Source organism: Schistocerca gregaria, chromosome 2 (genome assembly GCF_023897955.1).
Source record: "Schistocerca gregaria isolate iqSchGreg1 chromosome 2, iqSchGreg1.2, whole genome shotgun sequence".
Classification (NCBI taxonomy): domain Eukaryota; kingdom Metazoa; phylum Arthropoda; class Insecta; order Orthoptera; family Acrididae; genus Schistocerca; species Schistocerca gregaria.
In genome coordinates this window covers 293,651,268-293,671,462 of record NC_064921.1, presented here as the reverse complement: position 1 = coordinate 293,671,462, position 20,195 = coordinate 293,651,268, and the positions used below count along the sequence as shown (strand labels likewise).

At 44.8% G+C, this 20,195-nt stretch overlaps 1 protein-coding gene across 2 annotated transcripts in view; it reads left to right on the top strand.

The window, feature by feature from the left end:
• LOC126336906 (general vesicular transport factor p115) overlaps positions 1-20,195 on the top strand; it is a 204,152-nt gene that overhangs the window by 99,782 nt on the left and 84,175 nt on the right. For both annotated transcript variants that reach the window (XM_050001034.1, XM_050001033.1), the window contains exon 8: positions 19,309-19,463. In XM_050001034.1, coding sequence (XP_049856991.1) covers positions 19,309-19,463 — 155 coding nt within the window. The remainder of the gene's footprint in view (positions 1-19,308; positions 19,464-20,195) is intronic.

Below are 20,195 nucleotides of genomic sequence, written 5' to 3'. Positions count from 1 at the left end.
GAATTAAACTGCAGCAATTCTCCTGGATTTTCCTTTGTAAAGGAACATTTGAAAATGGAGTTAAGCATTTCATTTTTTGCTTTGCTACCCTAAGTTTCAGTTCCTGTCTCATTACGAGGGACCAAACACTAACTTTGTTGGCACTGCCAGCCTTTACATATGACCAGAATTTCTTTGGGTTCTGTGAAAGATCACCTGGCTATATTCTGCTGTGGTAGCATCATATATTGCTCTCTTGACAGCTAAACGCGTTTCACTCAGTGTCTCTATGTAGAGCTCTGCACTTTGTTTACACCTGTTATGCAGTAATCTCTGTTTCTTTAGAAGTTCCTTTACAGTGACGGTGTACCTGGTGGTTCCCTCCAAACATAAACTTTTCTACTGGCTACATATCTGTCCATTGCATGATCAACTATTCTTTTAAACTGCCATAGTTCCTCTACAGGCTCCTTACTGTGCTGAAAGCTTCAAGTTCCTCATTGAGATATATACTAGGGGCACATGTCGCTTTCACATACATATACAGTGCAAATACAATCCAATGGTTCACTAGATTACTTTCATTATTTCTGCCCCTCAGAGGCTCAGCATTCATTTGCTAAATACAGGCTTGGCGACCCCCAAGGTTCCTGAGCTGGGGACTGGTAAGCGCCACCAGCCGTCTGTCACCATAAGCTCCTGGCATGCTTTAGCGACCGCCATGCAGTGCAGTGGTGGAAGGGGTCCTGGCTTCACTGCCTGGACTGTGAGGAAAACACACACACACACACACACACACACACACACACACACACACACACACACACACACACACAAAACCTCGACCTCAAGGAGTGCTACGTGCTGATGAGATGAATGGCTGTTGAGGTAAAAAGAGTCTCTAGCTAGCGGGCAACCTCTGGGGCATCTGACACCCCCCCCCCCCCCCCTCCTCCAGTTGTATAAGGCTTGCTCAGGCATGCAGGGCTCTGGCCTAAGTCAACAGTTGTTTCCCCAGCATCTCGTGGGATCCCTATGGAACGGTCGCAGCAAACTACTACTCCTTACGGGATGGAGTCATTACATATTAGCAGTAGAATGGATAGGGTTTGTGTATGCTGTGTGTAGGCGTAGGAGAAACTAGCCACGGTTCGTGAGCAGCTGAGCGTGCTGTTGGCCACGGTCAGCCGCTTCAGGCTGCTGCCTCGAGGTGCAGCGACGATGGAGGGTCTGGTGCGTCGCTTGAGACACCTCAGATGTCGCTTGCTGTGTCCGCTGACTCAGCCGCGGAGAGTCAATTTGGAGGCTGGCCTCGCCTGTTCATCCTGTCAGTGAGCAGGTGGCCGCTCTTTCAGCAGGGCCCGAGCAGGCACAAGGGGGCAAAGGCTTGCTGGTTATTGGGAGCTCCAACATTAGGCGAATGATGGAGCTCCTTAGGGAAATAGCGTACAGGGCTGGAAAGAAATCCCATGTGCACTCGGTTTGTATGCCAGGGGGGGCCTCATCCATGACCTTGCCTCCGGCTATCGAGCGTACGGGTTGCAGTCATCTGCAAGTAGTTGCTCGCGTCAGCACCAGTGATGTCTGTCGCTTGGGTTCTGAGGCGATCCTCAGTTCATACAGGCGGCTGGCGGATTTGGTGAAGACTGCTGGCCACGCATGTGGGGTGCAAGCAGAGCTCTCTATTTGTAGCATCGTTCCCAGAGTGGATCAGGGTCCTTTGGTTTGGAGCCGAGTGGAGGGTCTTAACCAGAGGCTTTGTCGACTCTGTGACGGTCTTGGCTGCAGATTTCTAGACTTGTGCTGTTGGATGGGGAATTGGAGGACGCTCTTAGATAGGTCAGGGGTGCACTACACAAAGGAAGCGGCTACTCTGGTAGCAGAGTACTTGCGGCATGCACAAGGTTTTTTTTTAGACTAGGCAGTAGTGCGAAGTGTCCTGTTGAACACTCACCAGTCGACGTCCAGGCAGGGAAATCAGGACGCACTCAGTGTAAAGACACTTCAGCTATCGAGATATTAGCAGTAAATTTTCAGAGTGTTCGGAATAAAGTTCCTGAATTTACTGCCCTCCAGGAAGCGTGTGGCGCGCAAATTATGCTCGGGACTGAGACCTGGGTGAACCCTGAGATAGGAAGTTCTGAAATATTTAGTGAGGGTTGGAACGTATATCGGAAAGACAGATTAGACACCGTAGGAGGTGGTGTCTTCATTGCAGTTGACAAAAATATTGTGTCTACTGAGGTCGAAGTAGAGTGTGAGTGTGTTATTACCGGCCAGCAGGTTCCACCGTGACAGTTCTAGAATCATTCAAAGGGAGTCTACACTCTGTATCACAGAAGGGGACTTCAACCTACCTAGTATAGACTGGGATGTCTATGGACTCATTACAAGTGGTACAGACAAGCCGTTGTGTGAATTACTTTTGAACACATTATCCAAAAACTGTCTTGAGCAGCTACATCGATAGCCAACGGGTAACAGAAATATTTTAGATCTAGTCACCACGAACAGACGAGTCCTCATCGACAGTGTCAGTGTTGAGACAGGGATTAGTGATCATGATGTCATTATGACTATGGTTATGAAAGTTAAAAAGTCGGTCACGAAGGCTAGGAGAGTATTCTTACTAGAAAGAGCAGATAAGCAGTTGTTAGCATCCCACTTAGCAAATGAATCGACTTCATTTACTTCCGGTACGATGAATGTGGAAGAATTATTGGCAAATTTTAAACACATTGTAAATCACGCATAGGACAAGTATGTGCCAAAAAGTGGGTTACGGATGGAAAAGACCCACCATGGTTTAACAGCGCAATTCGGAGAATTCTCAGGAAGCAAAGGCAGTTGCACTCGCTGTACAAGAAAGATCGGTAGAATGAGGACAGGGAAAAGTTACTAGAGATTCGTGCTGCTGTAAAAAGAGCGATGCATGAGACATTCAACCACTATCACCGACATACCTTAGCAAAAGATCTTGCTGAAAACCCAAGGAAATTTTGGTCTTGCGTAAAATCAGTAAGCGGGTCGAAGGCTTCCATCCAGTCACTGACTGATCAGTCTGGCCTGGCAACGAAAGACAGCAAAATGAAAGCTGAAATTTTAAATTTAGCATTTGAGAAATCTTTCACGCAGGATCGTACAAACATACCGCCGTTTGAGTCTCGTACAGATTCACGTATGGAGGACATAGTGATAGACATCCCTGGGGTTGTGAAGCAGCTGAATTGTTTGAAAATAAAAAAAAATCACCAGGTCCTGATGGGATTCCAATTGGGTTTTACAGAGAGTACTCTACTGCATTGGTTCCTTACTTAGCTTGCATTTATCGTGAATCTTTTGCCCAACATAAAGTCCCGAGCGACTGGAAAAAAGTGCATGTGATGCCTGTATATAAGAAGGGTAGAATGGACGGATCATCAAAATTACAGACCAATAGCCTTAACATTGGTTTGTTGCAGGATTCTCGAACATATTCTCAATTCGAATATAATGAATTTCCTTGAGACAGAGAAGTGGCTGACCATGCAACAGCAAGGCTTTAGAAAGCAGCGCTCCTGTGAAACACAACTTGCCCCTTTTTTTTCACAAGATATCTTGCGAACCATGGATGAAGGGTATCAGACGGATGCCATATTCCTTGACTTCCGGAAAGCGTTTGACTCGGTGCCCCACTGCAGACTCCTAACTAAGGTATGAGCATATGGGATTCATTCCCAAGTATGTGAGTGGCTCGAAGACTTCTTAAGTAATGTAACTCAGTACGTTGTCCTCGATGGTGAGTGTTCTCGGAGGTAGGGGTATCATCTGGAGTGCCCCAGGGTAGTGTGGTAGGTCCGCTGTTGTTTTCTATCTACATAAGTGATCTTTTGGATTGGGTGGTTAGCAATGTGCTGCTGTTTGCTGATGATGCTGTGGTGTACGGAAAGGTGTCGACGTTGAATGACTGTAGGAGGATACGAGATTATTTGGACAGGATTTCTGATTGGTGTAAAGAATGGCAGCTAACTCTAAATATAGAGAAATGTAAATTAATGCAGATGAATAGGAAAAAGAATCCTGTAATGTCTGAATACTCCAGTAGTAGTGTAGCGCTTGATGCAGTCGCATAGATTAAATATTGGGGTGTAACATTGCAGAGTGATGTGAAGTGGGGTAAGCATGTAATGGCAGTTGTGGGGAAGGCGGATAGTTGTCTTCGGTTCATTGGTAGAATTCTGGGAAGATGTGGTTCATCTGTAAAGGAGACCGCTAAAACACTAATACAACCTATTCTTGAGTACTACTAGAGTGTTTGGGATCCCTATCAGGTCGGATTGAGGGAGGACATAGAAGCAATTCAGAGGTGGGCTGCTAGATTTGTTACTGGTAGGTTTGATCATCACGCGAGTGTTACGGAAATGCTTCAGGAACTCGGGTGGGAGTCTCTAGAGGAAAGGAGGTATCCTTTTCGTGAATTGCTACGGAGGAAATTTAGAGAACCAGCATTTGAGACTGACTGCAGTACAATTTTACTGACGCCAACTTTCCCTCAGGGGGCTCAGCATTCGTTTGCTGGGTACGGGCTTAGTGAACCCGGGGTCCTCGAGCTGTGGACTGGTGTGCGCTGCCAGTCTGCTGATACCGCAAACTCTGGGCATGCTTCAGCGACCACCGTTTGGCGCAACGGTGGAACGTTGTGTCTCTTAGGGACCGACCGGGGATCTTGGCTTGGTTGCCTGGATCGCGAGGACGGTACATACCTCTATAAAAAACCCTTCAATCTTAAGGTGTGCTGCACGCCGATAAGATGCATGGCTGTTGAGGTGGAACAGTCGCTAGCCTCTGGGGAACCTGCCGCACCTCAGTTGTACAAGGCTTATCCAGGCATGCGGGGCTCTGTCTGGATGGACGTAAGTTTCCCTAGCTGCTCGTGGGACGACCATGAATACCACGAATTCTTCCTCTTTTCCTCATTCTAATTTTTCGCTGGCCTGTGGGATGGGTGGACCGCTGGTAGGCACTACCGCCCAATCCAACAAGAGGGCTAGGTTAGCCAGTCCTCCTGACTCCAGCGTCAGCAAACGTACAGCAGTTCAGAGTAACAAAGCACATACTGAAAACCAGAATGTGTTTTTAATTATAAAAAGGAAAGAGGGTTCCTTTGAAAAGGTTTCGCCATTCTATATCCAAAAGGGTCTAGAAGGAATAGCTGGAACTTTAAAATCAGTGAAGCGTTTACGGAATGGGACACTACTTGTTGAAACATCAACTGCTCAGCAAGCAGTTAACCTTCAAACAGCTAAAAGCTTGGGGGAATACACTATCGATACAGAGCTTCACAGCACCCTGAATTCTAGTAAGGGTGTTGTTACCTGTAGGGATCTCGTGGACATTCCTGTAGAAGAATTAAATAGTGAGTGGGCTCAGGAGGGAATTGTTGACGTTCAGAACATCATGAAAAGGGTGGATGGGAACCTGGTGAAATCAGACTCCTTCATTCTTACTTTCAATACCCCCAAACTCCCAGAACACGTCAAGGCAGGATTTCTTCGACTAAACGTCCGGTCTTATGTCCCAAACCCAATGCGCTGTTTTAAGTGCCAGCGTTTTGGGCATACAACTCTAGGGTGTACGGGAGAAGCGATGTGTGGCAACTGTAGTAAGGCTGCCCATGACGGAATTGACTGTTCGTCGCCTGTCAGATGTATAAACTGTTCTGAAAGCCACCCTGTTTGAAGTAGGGACTGTAGAATCTTCCTAGAGGAACGTTAAAATACAAGAAATAAAAACAACTAAGCGTATCCCCTACAGTGAAGCCAAAAAGATCTTTAAGGCCATGCAGCCCCCCCACATTCATTACGTTCTTTGCTTCCATTGTTCAGAAGCCGCCTCTGAAGGTCGATGCATCTACACAGACGGAGGTTGTTAGTGTTGGCACGAACACGTGCACATGTCAGTACACTTGCAAGGCAGCAACTGTATCAGAGCCTGTAGCCCCTCCTAGAACAGCAGAGAAAGGTGCAGTAGCTCCCACTGAAGAGCCCAAGGCATCTCAGACTGCTAAGGCTGTTCCAAAGCCCAGCATGGTCATAAACGCCCCAGCTCCGGTTCCAGCAAAGCCCTCTAAACAAAGGAAAGCACATGTGAAGCAGCACCAACAGATTAAATCGGCTGGTAAACCCTCGGATCATGTTAATGTGGTCCCGCTAGACGCTTCATCAGACTCTTCCCCAGAGCTGATGGAGTCTGAGAATATGGGGCAATCATCTCGCCCCAAGACTGAGCCTCCACCCGCTGCAGTCTCCCCACCTTGGCGGAAAGAGAGGCAGAAAATACAACCACCGTGATGGCTCCCATACTACAATGGAACCTGCAAGGGTTCAGGACACATGTGGAGGAACTGCGTCTATTGATTCAGGATAGACCTATGTGTGTACGTCTGCAAGAGACTAATTTCAGTGAAACATACACCCCAGAGCTACGTGGTTATGTCCTCCACAAAAAGGACGACCTGAGTGGACAGAGAGCTCGAGGAGGAGGAGTAGGTATCTTCGTCAACACCAACTACCACACCTCGCCTCTCTCCCTCACGACGGATTTACAGGCAGTTGCAATATTAGTACATGTGCGCCATATGCAAACAGTATGTTCGCTTTACCTGCCCCCACATGATGTGCTTGATGAAGAGGCTCTCAGCTCCCCCACCCCTTCATCCTCTGTGGTGATTTTAATGCACGCAATATGCTTTGGGGCTCTATGAGTACTTGCCCCAGGTGTAGAGCTATTGAGAGGCTTCTTCTGTCTACCAGTGCCTATTTGCTAAATACAGGTCAAAGCACGCATTTTTGCATTGCAACTGGGTCGTTCTCTGCCATTGATCTATCGCTTTGCTCTCCAGCCATCGCCCACACTGGTGCATGGGAAGTGGTTGATGACATACATGGCAGGGATCACTTCCCCATCCGGATTCACCTGCCACATGCAGTGGAACCAGAAAGGAAACCGCCTCGATGGGTGCTCGGTAGAGCCAACTGGGCACTGTATAGTCAACTCGCTCAGTTTGAACATCGGGTCAGTGTCCAGGAATGGGTGGATCATATTACTGAAGTGATCCACCGCGCCAGTGAAGCGTCCATCCCACAGTCCACGGGACAACCGAAGCGGCAGTCTGTCCCTTGGTGGAGCGACGAATGCCGCTGTGCAATCAGGGCTAGGCGGGCAGCTCTGCGTAGGTTCAAATGCCGGCCAACTGTAGAGAACCTTGCAGCTTTTCTGGTGGCGAGGGCAAAGTGTCGTCGGATTATACGAGAGAGCAAGAAGAGCTCATGGCAGCAATTCCTTAACACCATTAATCGTTCTACGCGAAGATCCATTGTATGGGAGACCATCAGAAGGATTTCTAGGAGAGGTGGGAGGTGCCCTATGGCTGCTATAATGTGGTATGGTACTCTCCAAACAACCCCAAAAGATATTGCCCAGTCTATGGCGGCTCATTTTGCAGCTATTACTGCAACCACCAGTCAGAATCCAGCTTTCCAGCCCCACAGAGTGGCTGCTGAGAGTAGCAGTTTTGACTTCAGCTCACCCAATACAGAAGAGTACAACTGCCCATTTTCCATGTGGGAACTGATTTCTGCATTGAGTGGGGCTCGTAATACATCCTCTGGTCAGGATAGAATCCACTATAGCATGCTGTGGCACCTCACAGGAAGAAATAAAGAAATCCTCCTCCGACTTTTTAATCTAGTTTGGATAGCCTGTCACTTCCCTGACTCGTGGCGTGAAGCAATTTTAATTCCTCTTTTAAAACCTGGGAAAGACCGCACGTGCCCGGGTAGTTACCGTAGTGTTGCCCTCACTAGCTGCGTGGGAAAGACCTTGGAGCGGATGGTCAACCGCTGCCTTGTCTGGATGTTAGAATCCAGACAACTCCTTAGTCGCTTTCAGTGTGGGTTCAGGAGGTGTCGCTCCACCTTTGATAACGTGGCCCTTCTGGAGGCGGCCATACAACAGGCTTTTCTGCGCCAGCATCACCTGTTGGGAATATTTTTTGACATTGAAAAGGCATACGACACTACTTGGAGGCATCTTATCATCAGGCAGCTCCACGAATGGGGTTTTCGTGGATGTCTTCCGCATTTTATTCGGTCCTTCCTGTCGCCACGTTATTTTCGGTACCGAGTCGGAGACGTACTGTCTAGTCGCTTTGAACAAGAGAACAGTGTCCCTCAAGGTAATGGTTTAAGTGTGACGGTCTTTGCTATTGCTATTAATAGTATTACGTCTGTTGTGAAAAGTCCTGTGCAGTGTTCCTTGTTTGTGGACGATTTCTCTGTATTTTGCTCTTCTTCAAGCCTTGCAACGACGACTCGTCAGTTGCAACTCACTCTCCGACATTTGGATGACTGGGCACAGAAGAGTGGTTTTCAATTTTCAACTGATAAGTCGGTGTGTGTTCTTTTTAACCGTTCTCGTTCAATTTTTGACTTGCCTGAGTTGAGGATGAGGGACACCGTTTTGAATTTTAAAGACACGGTGAAGTTTCTGGGCCTCACTTTTGATTCTAAGCTTACGTGGCTGCCACACATTAAGGAACTGAAAAGAATGGTCTCTTAAGGCGCTGTCTATTTTAAAATGTCTTAGTCACCTCACATGGGGAGCAGACAGGACTTGTCTGCTCCGGTTTTACAGAGCCTTCGTGCGGTCCTGGCTTGATTATGGATGCACGGTGTATGGATCTGCAAGACCCACTTATTTGAAGCTGTTGGATGTGGTGCACCATGAGGGGATTCAGCTAGCCACTGGGGCGTTCAGAACGATCCCCATATCGAGCCTGTGTGCAGAGGCAGGTGAACCGCCACTTCACCTCTGGCGGCGTCTACTAATGGTGTGCCAGGCCTATAAAACATTATCCACACCATACACGCCTGCATACAACACTGTTGCTTGGCCTCCACTGGAAAGGCTTTTTCGCAACCGGCAATGAGCAACAACGCCCTATGGGATTCGTGCAAAGGATTGCATTTTAGAGATGGATATGGCCGGTTTTAATGTTTCATGTCGAGGTTGGAGCAGATACCCACCTTGGCTCCTCCAGAGGCCCAGACTGATTTTAGATTTGGCAAATTTTAAGAAAGATAGTACATCAGATTTTACTTTCAAATCTTTATTTTTTAACATTTTAGATAGGCATCATGATTTTACAGTAGTATACACTGATGGATCCCAACAGGGATTTTCTTGGCTGCTCAGTAGTGTTCCCCGAACGTGTCATCAGGATTCGCCTTCTCCGGGAATACACTGTTTTTTCCGCAGAACTTCATGCGATCCTGAAGGCATTGGAGCAGATACGGTGTACTCAGGGCAAAAACTTTCTAATTTGCTCTGACTCAATGAGCACATTAGTCACTGCAGAACCTGTACCCAGCGGAGAGGTTGGAACAGCTGATTTACGACCAACTGTACATCCTCCAACGACAGGGCAAGCAAGTGTCCTTTTGCTGGGTGCCAGGGCATGTGGGCATACGGGAAAATGAACAAGCTGATAGAGCTGCCAAGGACGCCTGCAGATTACCGGAGGTGACACAATGTTCTATTCCTTTGCAAGGTATTGGTTCTGTGCTGCGGCAGAAGTATATGCAATTGTGGGAGGAGGAATGGCTGGCGATGAGGGAAAATAAGCTGCGGTTGGTCAAACCCACCATCCAGCCGTGGTGTTCCTCTTGCCGGTCACCTAGGCGTGACGAAGTGACTCTTACACATCTTCGCATGGGGCACTGTCCTCTTACGCATGCCTTCTTACTACGGCGAGAGGAACCCCCGCTGTGTGATGCCTGTGGCTTACGAATCACTGTACGCCACATTTTAGTTGAGTGTGATTTATATCATTCTGTCAGGGCGGAAGTTAATATTAGTGGGGATCTGCCCTCGATTCTAGCCGATGACGAGGCGAGTGTCAAGAAAGTTTTAAGGTACTGTGATGTTTCTGGTCTTCAGCCAAAAATTTTAGGTTGGAATTTTTAGTGTGTTGCCGAGTAGCTTACCACACCTTTTTATACTTGTAATAGGCCAGTTCCAAACATGTGCTATGTGTTTCATTTTAACCCTTTCATCTACATTCTCTTGCAGTTATCCTCTTTATGTGCTGCATACTACTTTGCAACTGTTCACGTGCAAACTGCCTATGTGGTCTTTCACCTTTAATTTTAGTCCTATTTTAGCACTTGCTGCATTTTAGTGACACTTGTCCATTGTTGTTTCCGTTCGGGCGCTAAAGACTACACTGTTGAGCGCCCATATCCATCCATCCATCCTGACGTCAACTTACATTTCGCGGAAAGACCACAAAGATAAGAATGATTAGGGCTCGTACAGAGGCGTATAGGCAGTCATTTTTCCCTCGTTCTGTTTGGGAGTGGAACAGGGAGATAAGATGCTAGTTGTGGTACGAGGTACCCTCTTCCACGCACCATATGGTGGATTGCGGAGTATGTATGTAGATGTAGATGTAGAAGTAGAAGTAGTCTCAGAATCGTAGTAACAGGGCATTAGTGTGACATAACACTTTCATTGTAATCAAGCGAACAGGGGGAACCTTTGAGAAGGTCCCCTCCTGCTATATTCATATGCCACTGAGAGGTATTGCTGGATCTTTAAACAGTGTCAAACGACTTCATAATGGAACACTTTCAGTTGAAGCTACTAATTCAACCCAAATATTTAAGCTCCTGGTATGTAAGGTGTTAGGTGACTACAGAGTCGGGTCCGAGTTGCATAACACCCTTAACTTTAGTAACGTAGTGGTTACATGCTCCGATACAATGGAGTTGGACCCTGTGGAGTTAGGTGAAGAATGGAAAAGTATGGGTGTCACAAAAGTGCAGAACTATATGTGGAGAATCAGTGGCAAATTGGAAAAAATCGGCAACATTTATTCTAATGTTTAGTACTCTGTAATTACCTGAACATATCCTTGTAGGCTTTATCTGCTTAAGGTTCAGCTATTTATTTCTAGCCCAGTGCAGTGCTACAAATGTCAAAGATTTGGCCACATCACTAATGGGAGGGCTACGTGTGGCAATTGTGGAGGCTCTGCTCACGGATCAGGCAGTTCTTGTATACTTTCTCCGAAGTGTGTAAACTACTCTGGGGATCACCCCGTGTGGAGCAGACAGTGAGAGGTTTACAATGAAAAAAAAGAAAATTCAGGAGTTGAAAGTCGAGAGGTGCATACCCTATGGTGAAGCTAAAAAAGCTTTCAGAGCTATGCAATCTCCAGTTTTTGCTACTTCTTTTGCATCAGCCCTTAAGATGCGAATTGCGAAGTGTGATGCCTCCACGCAAACTCAGACCACAGATTAAAGTACGGGCACATGCACTTGTCGGGAAAAGCTCCACTTGAAACAGGGGTCATTTGGAAGTGGTCAGCTGTCGGCTTACCACCTAAGCCACATATGACCTAAGCCAATACTACTACTCACCATCAGAAGCCAACTAAGCCATCCCCACAACCCAGGCAACCACTTCCTCCCATCAGTAAAGAAAAATGTCCTTCAAGAAGTAGTTCCCAGTCCAAGAAAGCATTGGATTGGCAAGCTCTCTCCCTCTCTGATGAGGACTATGCTCTTGAGGATATGGACTTCCAATCGGAGGAACTGGAGAGCCAGGACCTGGCTAACATTCCCCTGATCTCCCTAGTAAATCACTACCTCAGAGGGAGAAAGAAAAGAACAACCATCGCTAAACAATGGCTTCCACAGGTACTTTTCCTTGGCAGTGGAATTTAAATGGATATCGCTCACATTTGGAAGAATTACAGCTCCTGGCCCAAGAGAAACCGTACTGCATCTGCTTACAGGAAATGCATCTTAAAGTCACCAACACACCTGCGCTATACAGGAAAGACAATACTACTGGAGACAGGGCTAAAGGTGGATTGGCTCTTTTTATTGATGAGAGATGCAACTCCTCTCCTGTCCTTTTACCATGACCATGCAAGCAGTTACTGTGAAAGTTCTTGCACCCTTTAACATCACAATGTGTTCTTTGTATCTTCCACATAATGATGCTTTGGATACAGACATACTGGCAGAACTCTTTTGGGCTCTCCCACACCCATTCCTCCTCGTGGAGGACTTCAGTGCACACAATGTGCTGTGGTTCTCAGCTACCACTTGCTCCAGGGGTCGGATGAGCAACTCGTCCATTCTGAGAATATCTGTCTTCTGAACATTGGTCAAATGGCACACTTTTCCACAGCTGCAAGGTCTTTTTCAGCCATTGACCTTTGTTTTTGTTCCCCAGCTATTGCAGACTTAGTTCAGTGGGAAATGGCTACAGATTTATATTCTACTGACCACTTCCCAGTGTGGATCCCTTCTGCCAACTAATACGGGGGCTGACAGGAGACCACGCAGTTGGGTGATACAAAGGGTAAATTGGTTTCAGTACAGTCGATGGGATAGTTTTGAACAAAAGGACTGCCCAGAGGAGACAGCCTCCCATATCACTTGGGAGATCCAATGGGCTGCCGCAGAGTCCATCCCCTGGTCTAGTAACCACCTCAGACGATGGCCTGTACCTGGGTGGAATGACAACTGTCGATTGGTAGTCAGAGCCAGACGAACATATTTGTGGAACTTCAAATATTGTCCAACTACAGAAAACCTTCATGCCTTCAGAACTGCAAGAGCACATGCAAGGCAAGTGATAAGAGTGGAAGAGGGCATCCTAGAGGGAGTTAGCGACTTTCATTAATGAGTCCACTTCCACTGTGCAAGTTTGGGACTCAATGAGATGGATTTCAGGCAAGGGTAGTACATGTCCCTTTGCGTCCTTGTCACGTAATAGGCTCTTGGTGTACATGCCAGAAAACACATCTTAACTGTTACTATGTTATCCAAACAAGCTCCTGCTTTTCAGGTGTTCCGTACAACTGCAGAGATTAGGAAGCTCAATTTCCTCTCGCATAATGAGGAAGCCTGCAACATTCCAATCTTTATGTGGGAACTGGAATCAGGTTCGTCTGCAGCTACAGACACTGCTCCAGGACCCGATGAGATCTATTATGCCATGCTTCGTCATCTGTGCCCTGATGCAAAGGGACAGCTTCTCTCTTGTTTTAGTCAGATATGGTTTGATGGACAGTATACCACGACTTTGACGCAGGCAATATTAATTCCATTCCGGAAACCTGGCAAGGACCGAAGCACCCATAACAGTTACCGGAGTGTAGCCCTTACTAGTTGCATGGGTAAGACCCTTGAACGCATGGTCAACTGCCGCCTTGTCTGGCTGCTTGAATTCAGAGATCATCTGAGCTGCTCACAGTGCGGTTTCAGGTGCTACCGTTCCACGCTTGACAACTTAATTCTACTGGAGATAGCGATACAAGAATCCTTCTTACACTCGCCAACTTCATGTATGGGATGTGTGGTGGATGTCTGCTATTTCTTTTCCAATCCTTTCTCAAGGACCAGTGTTTTTGATATCACGTTGATGATGCCTTGTCTGACTGCTATGTTCAAGATAATGGGATCCCCCCAAGGCAGTGTCACATTGTTTGCCATCGCTATCAGTGGCATTTCTTCTGCAGTCAGGAGCCCTGTTAAACGCTCTTTGATTGTGGATTACTTTTCAGTTTTCTACTCTTCATCGGATCATGTAATGGTAATGAGGCAGCTACAATTGATGATTGGGAGGCTGGAAACCTAAGCCAGGACAGCTGGTTTTCGTTTCTCACCCGAGAAGACTACATGTGTCAATTTAACCATGATTGTCAAAGTTTAAACCAACCAGTGTCACAATGGGGGACAATATTTTACATTTTCAAGAAACTGCACTTTTTGGGTTTATTATTGGACTGGAAACTATCTTGGCTCCCAGACCTGAAAGACTATGAACAAAAGGCTTCCAGTCATTGAATATTTTGAAATGCCTTAGCTGACAGGTCCCTCCTCCTGCAGTTTTATAAGACATTTGTCTGATCACATTTAGATTATGGCAGCATGTTCTACTGACCAGCCCTTTCTTCCTTCCTTCCTCAAGAAGTTAGATGCTGTCCATCATGAGGGAATTCAGATATTGATTGGAGCTTTTCAGACCAGGGATACAGGGAAACAACATGGCCGACAAAGCCACCAAGAAAACATCTTGGGATGGTGCTGTCCATAAATGTCCCATGCCACTGCATGCCATCATCTTACATTCTGACAGATGCATCGTGTGTTAGTGGGAGACTTAGTGGTTGCAGGTGAAAGAAAACAAACTGCAGTCTCTCAAATCGACCACAAAGGCATGGTGGACTTCATGTCAGCCTGATCGTAGTAGGAGGTTCTGCTTACCAGACTGCACATCGGACATAACCCTTTAACACATGGCTTCCTCCTCCAGCAGGAGGACACACCACTCTGTGAAGTTTCCAGCATGCCACTTTCAGTTAAGCCTATTTTGGCTACGTGTGTCGTATATACTCATATTAGGGCAGCCCTCAGTTTCATTGGAGATCTGCCCATCATCCTCGCAGATGCTGATTCCAGTGTTACAAGAGTGATGAAATTTTGTAAACTGTCAGGCCTCATCCCTAAATGGTGGGGAAGGGAGGCAGACTTCAATACATTATAAACTGCTCTACATAAGGGGACAGCCTTCGTCCTAACCCTTGAGATTAGCATGCTGATTTTTCATCAGGGCACTGATGACAAGTTTTGGACAAACTGTTTAGCCAAATGTGATGTGAAGCTTGAGGCTTGTGATAAGTCTTGAAAATGACTAACAGTCGAAATTAGCTAATAGCATGGACAATACAGATATCGTGGCCTGTTTCAGCATTGTTCTCTTTCTTAAAACTTGTTGAGGTTGTGGATCCCACAAGAAGAAAATTCTTGGTTATTACCGTCACCTGTCAGCTTCAATTATGCAGTTGCAGTCACTTTTGTTCTCTTCCCCCAGCATTCCTACATTCTCTGACTTATTCAATCTTCTTCCATGAATAGTCCCTGTGGTGTTCTTGTTTTCTTGTTGGCTAGATCCACCACACCCATTATTTTTACTCTGAATATCTCTTTGTTTACTATATCTTCTACAATGATCCCCACACTTCCCTAGATCCTGATGTACTTCCTTCATGCATGAAACTTGTCTTTCTGTTCTCCTGGTGAGTCAAAATTGTAATTGCAACCCTTTTTGGTTTCATTTTGTAAGGGGCTACAGAAAGCCAACCTTCTTTTCTTTGTTGTGGTTGCGATCTTTTCATACATTTTGTGTAATTCCTTGTTTGACATCAAGTAAAATGTAAACTGAAACACTGATTCTTGTTTTCAGCCCCTGAATCATTTTTAGAAATTTGTTCTCTGTTTCTGAGAGTCCCTTCCTGAAACGTGCCTCTGCTGCATATAAATATTCAAATTTGACTACAGTACTGAAGTATCTCAGTTTGGCGTAATAAGATGGGGCTTTGGATTTCTAAGTGGTGTTGCATAGTCTGAATGCTGTTTCCACCTGTTTGGCTCTTTCTTTGACTGTTAGATTAGATTAGATTAGATTAATACTTGTTCCATAGATCATGAATACGACACTTCGTAATGATGTGGAACGTGTCAGGTTAATGAAAGATGTCAGTACAAGATATTACATTACACAAAAACAAAAACAAATGGTAACTTATTTTCAGAACATAAGTGTCATTTTGTTCTAGCAGCACCATGTTAAAAACAACAAAACTTCCAAATGTTGAAAAAAGGAGACAGCTGCTAATCTGAGTAGTGAGAACAAATACACCCAAGTTTCATCCAAATCTGAGGTGGCGCAAGTGAAAATGTTTTTTTTTTTTCCATAAATAAGATGGAGAGACCCTTCAGCTACATGTTCAGTATGTGTGATTACTGCTATAGGTGAATTACAAGTTAAGAAATTTATTTTCCATATTTTCACTAACTAATGAGTTACAGTATACTTCTGGGTGGTGGGTATATTTACAGACTACAGAAGTTTATTATAGAACTTGTACAATGATGAGCTGAAACATTACGACCATTTCATTAATAGCCTTTGAAGTGTGATACAGCAGCAAATGTGTATGGTGTGGATCTGACAAGCCCTTGGTAGTTTTCTGGAGGCCTGTAGCACCAGATATATACACACAGATCATGCAATTTCCATAACTTAGAGGCTGGTTGTTTGCGGGTGCAGAACTGGTACCAATAGCATCCTGGATCTGTTCCACTGGGTTCACATTAGGCAAATTTGGATCTGTTCCATTGGTTTCAGATTAGGCAAATTCGGTGGCCAACACATTAACATGAGTTCACTGTAACGCTCCTCAAACTGCTTTAGCTTGATTCTGGCATTGAGACACAATTACGCTGCTGCAAGTTTCTGTTGTTATCAAAGAAGACATTAAGTGTGAAGGGCTGCATGCAGGTGGTTAGTAATATTCACATAGTCTACAGCTGATACAGTACCTTCAGATACTATTGTAAGTCCCCTGGAAGCCCAGGAGAATGTTCCCCTTAGCATAACACTGCCCCCAGCTGCCTGAATCCATTGTGCAGTGCATATTTTGAGCAGTTATTCTTACATATGACAGTATGTCCAGATGATGAGATTATTGTCCAGGTATAACAAGAAACGTGGTTGATCCAATAAGGCTGTACATTTCGGTCCCAGGTGTAATCTTTATAATCATGTATCCATTGAAGTTGTAACTGACCATTGTCATTGGGTAACCATGGGAACATGTAAGGGTCGTCTGCTGCGAAGCCCCATGTTCAGTAATGTGTGGTCAACATCGTGCTATGAAATACTTGTACCTGTATTGTTCTCTGTAGGTAAGCCTCTGATCTGCACGTTCTGTGATGTGTGGTTGTCCAACACCTTATCGCCTACTTAATGATTTCATTGCTCTTCAACCATCTTCCATAGATGTGTGTAACAGTAGCACACATACAGTGCACAACCTGTACTGTTTACGAGATGCTTATTCCCAGATTCCAGGCTATTACAATCTGCCCTTTGTTGAAGTCACTTGTGTTAGTGGATTTCTCCATTTTTGGCTTACATCATCACTATAATGATTTCTCGTTTCTTTGCCTCTCATCTGCCCTTAGTACCACCAGGCAGCATTCATTCTTGCAGTGGGTAGTAGTTGTAATGTTTTGGCTGTTCAGTGTGTCTGATGTTAATTCTCAAATTTCCTTTAGAGATCTCTTTAAAGAACTTGGTATTTTATCAGCTGCTATGTTATACATATACTAATTAGAGTCATTATTGAAACTTCCACTTGCCCGCGAAAGACAAAGGTCCCGAGTTCGAGTCTCGGTCCGCACACAGTTTTAATCTGCCAGGAAGTTTCATATCAGGGCACACTCTGCTGCAGAGTGAAAATCTCATTCTAGTGTCTTTATTGATTACCACTAGTTCTCCGATGTCAGTAAGTAGTGCAAAGCACGAATAAAATACTGTGAACAAAACTAACCTCTATAAAGATTACAAGAAGTCAACATTAATTTAGAATCAGGCCTGATTCATGGGTACACATGATTTCAACAGCCTGCCAGACCATATTACATTTCTTAAAGGTTACATGGTTGAGTTTAATACAAAATTTAAAAACTTTGTGTAAGGTAACTGCTTGTACTTCATTAAAGAGTGTCTCCACAGAACCTGTTGACAATGTTTTATTATGTTAGTCTGTAATTAATAAGAGAACTAAAATACAGGGTGTACATAAAGTCTGGGAACACTTTCAATTATTTATTGCACAAGAGTTAAACATTGTACAGATATCAAACATATGTCATTTTGAAGAGAAACCCTGAATCCCCCCCCCCCCCCCCCCCATGTATACTGCCACAGCGCAGTTTGGTAATTTGCCAGTAGTCAGCACTAGTCACAAACATGGCGAGTTCAGGTGCGGAACGAGCTTTCTGTGTGTTGGAGTTTGACAGAAACAAGTGTATTACTGCTGTTCAACAGATGTTTAGATCCAAGTACGGGAAGAGGCCACCAACAAGGAAGGCCATTTACCACTGTACCACTGGCACAACAAATTTGTTAAGACGCGTTGCTTGTGCCTAGCAAAGAGAATCAGACGTCCCGGCAAAGAGAATCAGACGTCCCAGTGTGAGTGAAGTGAACATCTAGTGCGTACGAGAGGCATTCATAAGGAGTCCGAAGAAATTGGTGCGTTGTGCATCCCATGAACTCGTAATGGCTCCAATGACAGTGTGGAAAGTCTTGTGACAGAAGCTGTCTATGAAACCATTCAAATTGGAGCTAGTGCAGAAGTTCAATGACAAAGACAAGCATTTTCAGTTTAGTTCGTAGTTGCAACAATTGAGTGAGGATGGGGATGGCATTGTTGATTGCTTAATTTTTAGTGATGAAGCCACTTTTCACAATGGGAAAGTGAACAGGCATAATTGTCAAATCTTGGTTACAAAGCATCCACATGAATGCATTGAATTTGAGTGTGATTCCCCAAAGGTGAATGTTTTTTGTGCCTTGTCACGTCGAAAACTGTATGAGCCATACTTCTTTGCTGAGAGCACTGTCACTGGATATCCCTACTTGGACATGTTGCAGCAATGGACGATGTCTCAAATGCAGTCAGACTCTCCATTCATCTTTCAGGAGGATGGGGCTCCACCCCATTTTCCTTGTGAAGTTCGTGGGTACATGAACATGGAGCTTTTACACCAGTGGTTCGGCTGTGCTACAGAAGGGGACAGCTGTTTCATGAAATGGCCTCCCCAATCAACAGATCTCACTCTGTGTGACTCTTTTCTGTGGGGACACATTAAAGATCTGATGTATGTACCAACTCAATCACGTGATTTAGCAGAGCTCCGGGAAAGAATACAGGAAACGACTGCTAGTCGACAATGCCATGCTGGGTGGGTATGACAAGAACTCGATTACCGTATTGATGGCTGCCGGGTTACTCGTGGTTTGCTTATCAAGTGTGTGTGTGTGTGTGTGTGTGTGTGTGTGTGTGTGTGTGTGTGTGTGGAGGGGGGGGGGGGGAGACTTTAAGAGTTTCTCTTCAAAATGTATGACATCTGTTCAGTGTTTAGTTTGTGTGCAATAAATAATTGAAAGTGTTCCTGGACTTCATGTACATCCTGTATGATAATATTTACAATTTTCAATTGTATTATTATATTGCACTTAAATAAAATGTAGGTCCTTAACTTCTACCCATATCCCAGAGATCTCTTACTACAGGATACTTGGAATACGACTAATGTAATGTATTACTCACATAATGTAGTGAGATATTCCATGTGTGTGTGTCAATGATCCTATGGATAAAAAATAAATAATAAATCTACTTTCTTATTTTTCCAGGCCTGCAATAGTTGTCCTCCTGATGTCCATGGTGAATGAGAAACAACCATTCATACTTCGTTGTTCCGTGCTGTATTGCTTCCAGTGCTTCCTATTTAAAAATGAAGTTGGTCAAGCACAACTGGTTCAAACTCTCCTCCCTTCTACATCTGAGAGTAAGTACTGAGATATATTCTTGAGCTGTCATTTTTCTTCCTCTACAATCTAGGAGCCATAATTAAAGTTGCATTAAAGTAGACTATAAGCATTATTCTCAATTATATACCATTTATTCTAAAAGTGGCCACAGTTTATGAAAAAAGGTAATAGTTTGTTAGTTTTTGTAACAAAGTTTGTTGTAATGTTATTGAACAGGAGTAATGGAGTACTAATTGTTGCAAAACAATATACTGGTCATTCTGTTCTACTGCGTTTCATTTGTAGTTACACTTATTTATCCCCCCCCCCCTCTCCCTCCCCCCATCACTCTGCAACCCTCACCTCACTGTTGCCATAGGAGTGGCATTAGTCCGCTCATTTTAGTGACTGCTCTTTTCAAGTGAATCAGTACACCTATAAGGAAAAGGAAATGATTAATTTCTGTAATATTGAAATCTCATTATATAGCTTCTGTAGCTTTTGCAACTTTTGTTTGTTTTCTGAAGAAACTTTTCTGCATCTGCTTACATACTCCGCAACCCAACATACAATGCATGGCAGAGGGTACCACATAGCACTACTATTCATTTCCTTTCCTGTTCAACTCACAAATAGAGTGAGGGAAAAATGACTGCCTAAAAGCCTCTGTACGAACCCTGATTTTTCTCATCTTACCTTCATTGTCCTTAAACAAAATGTACATTGGTAGCAGTAAATTGTTCTGCAGTTGGCCTTAGATCCTGGTTCAT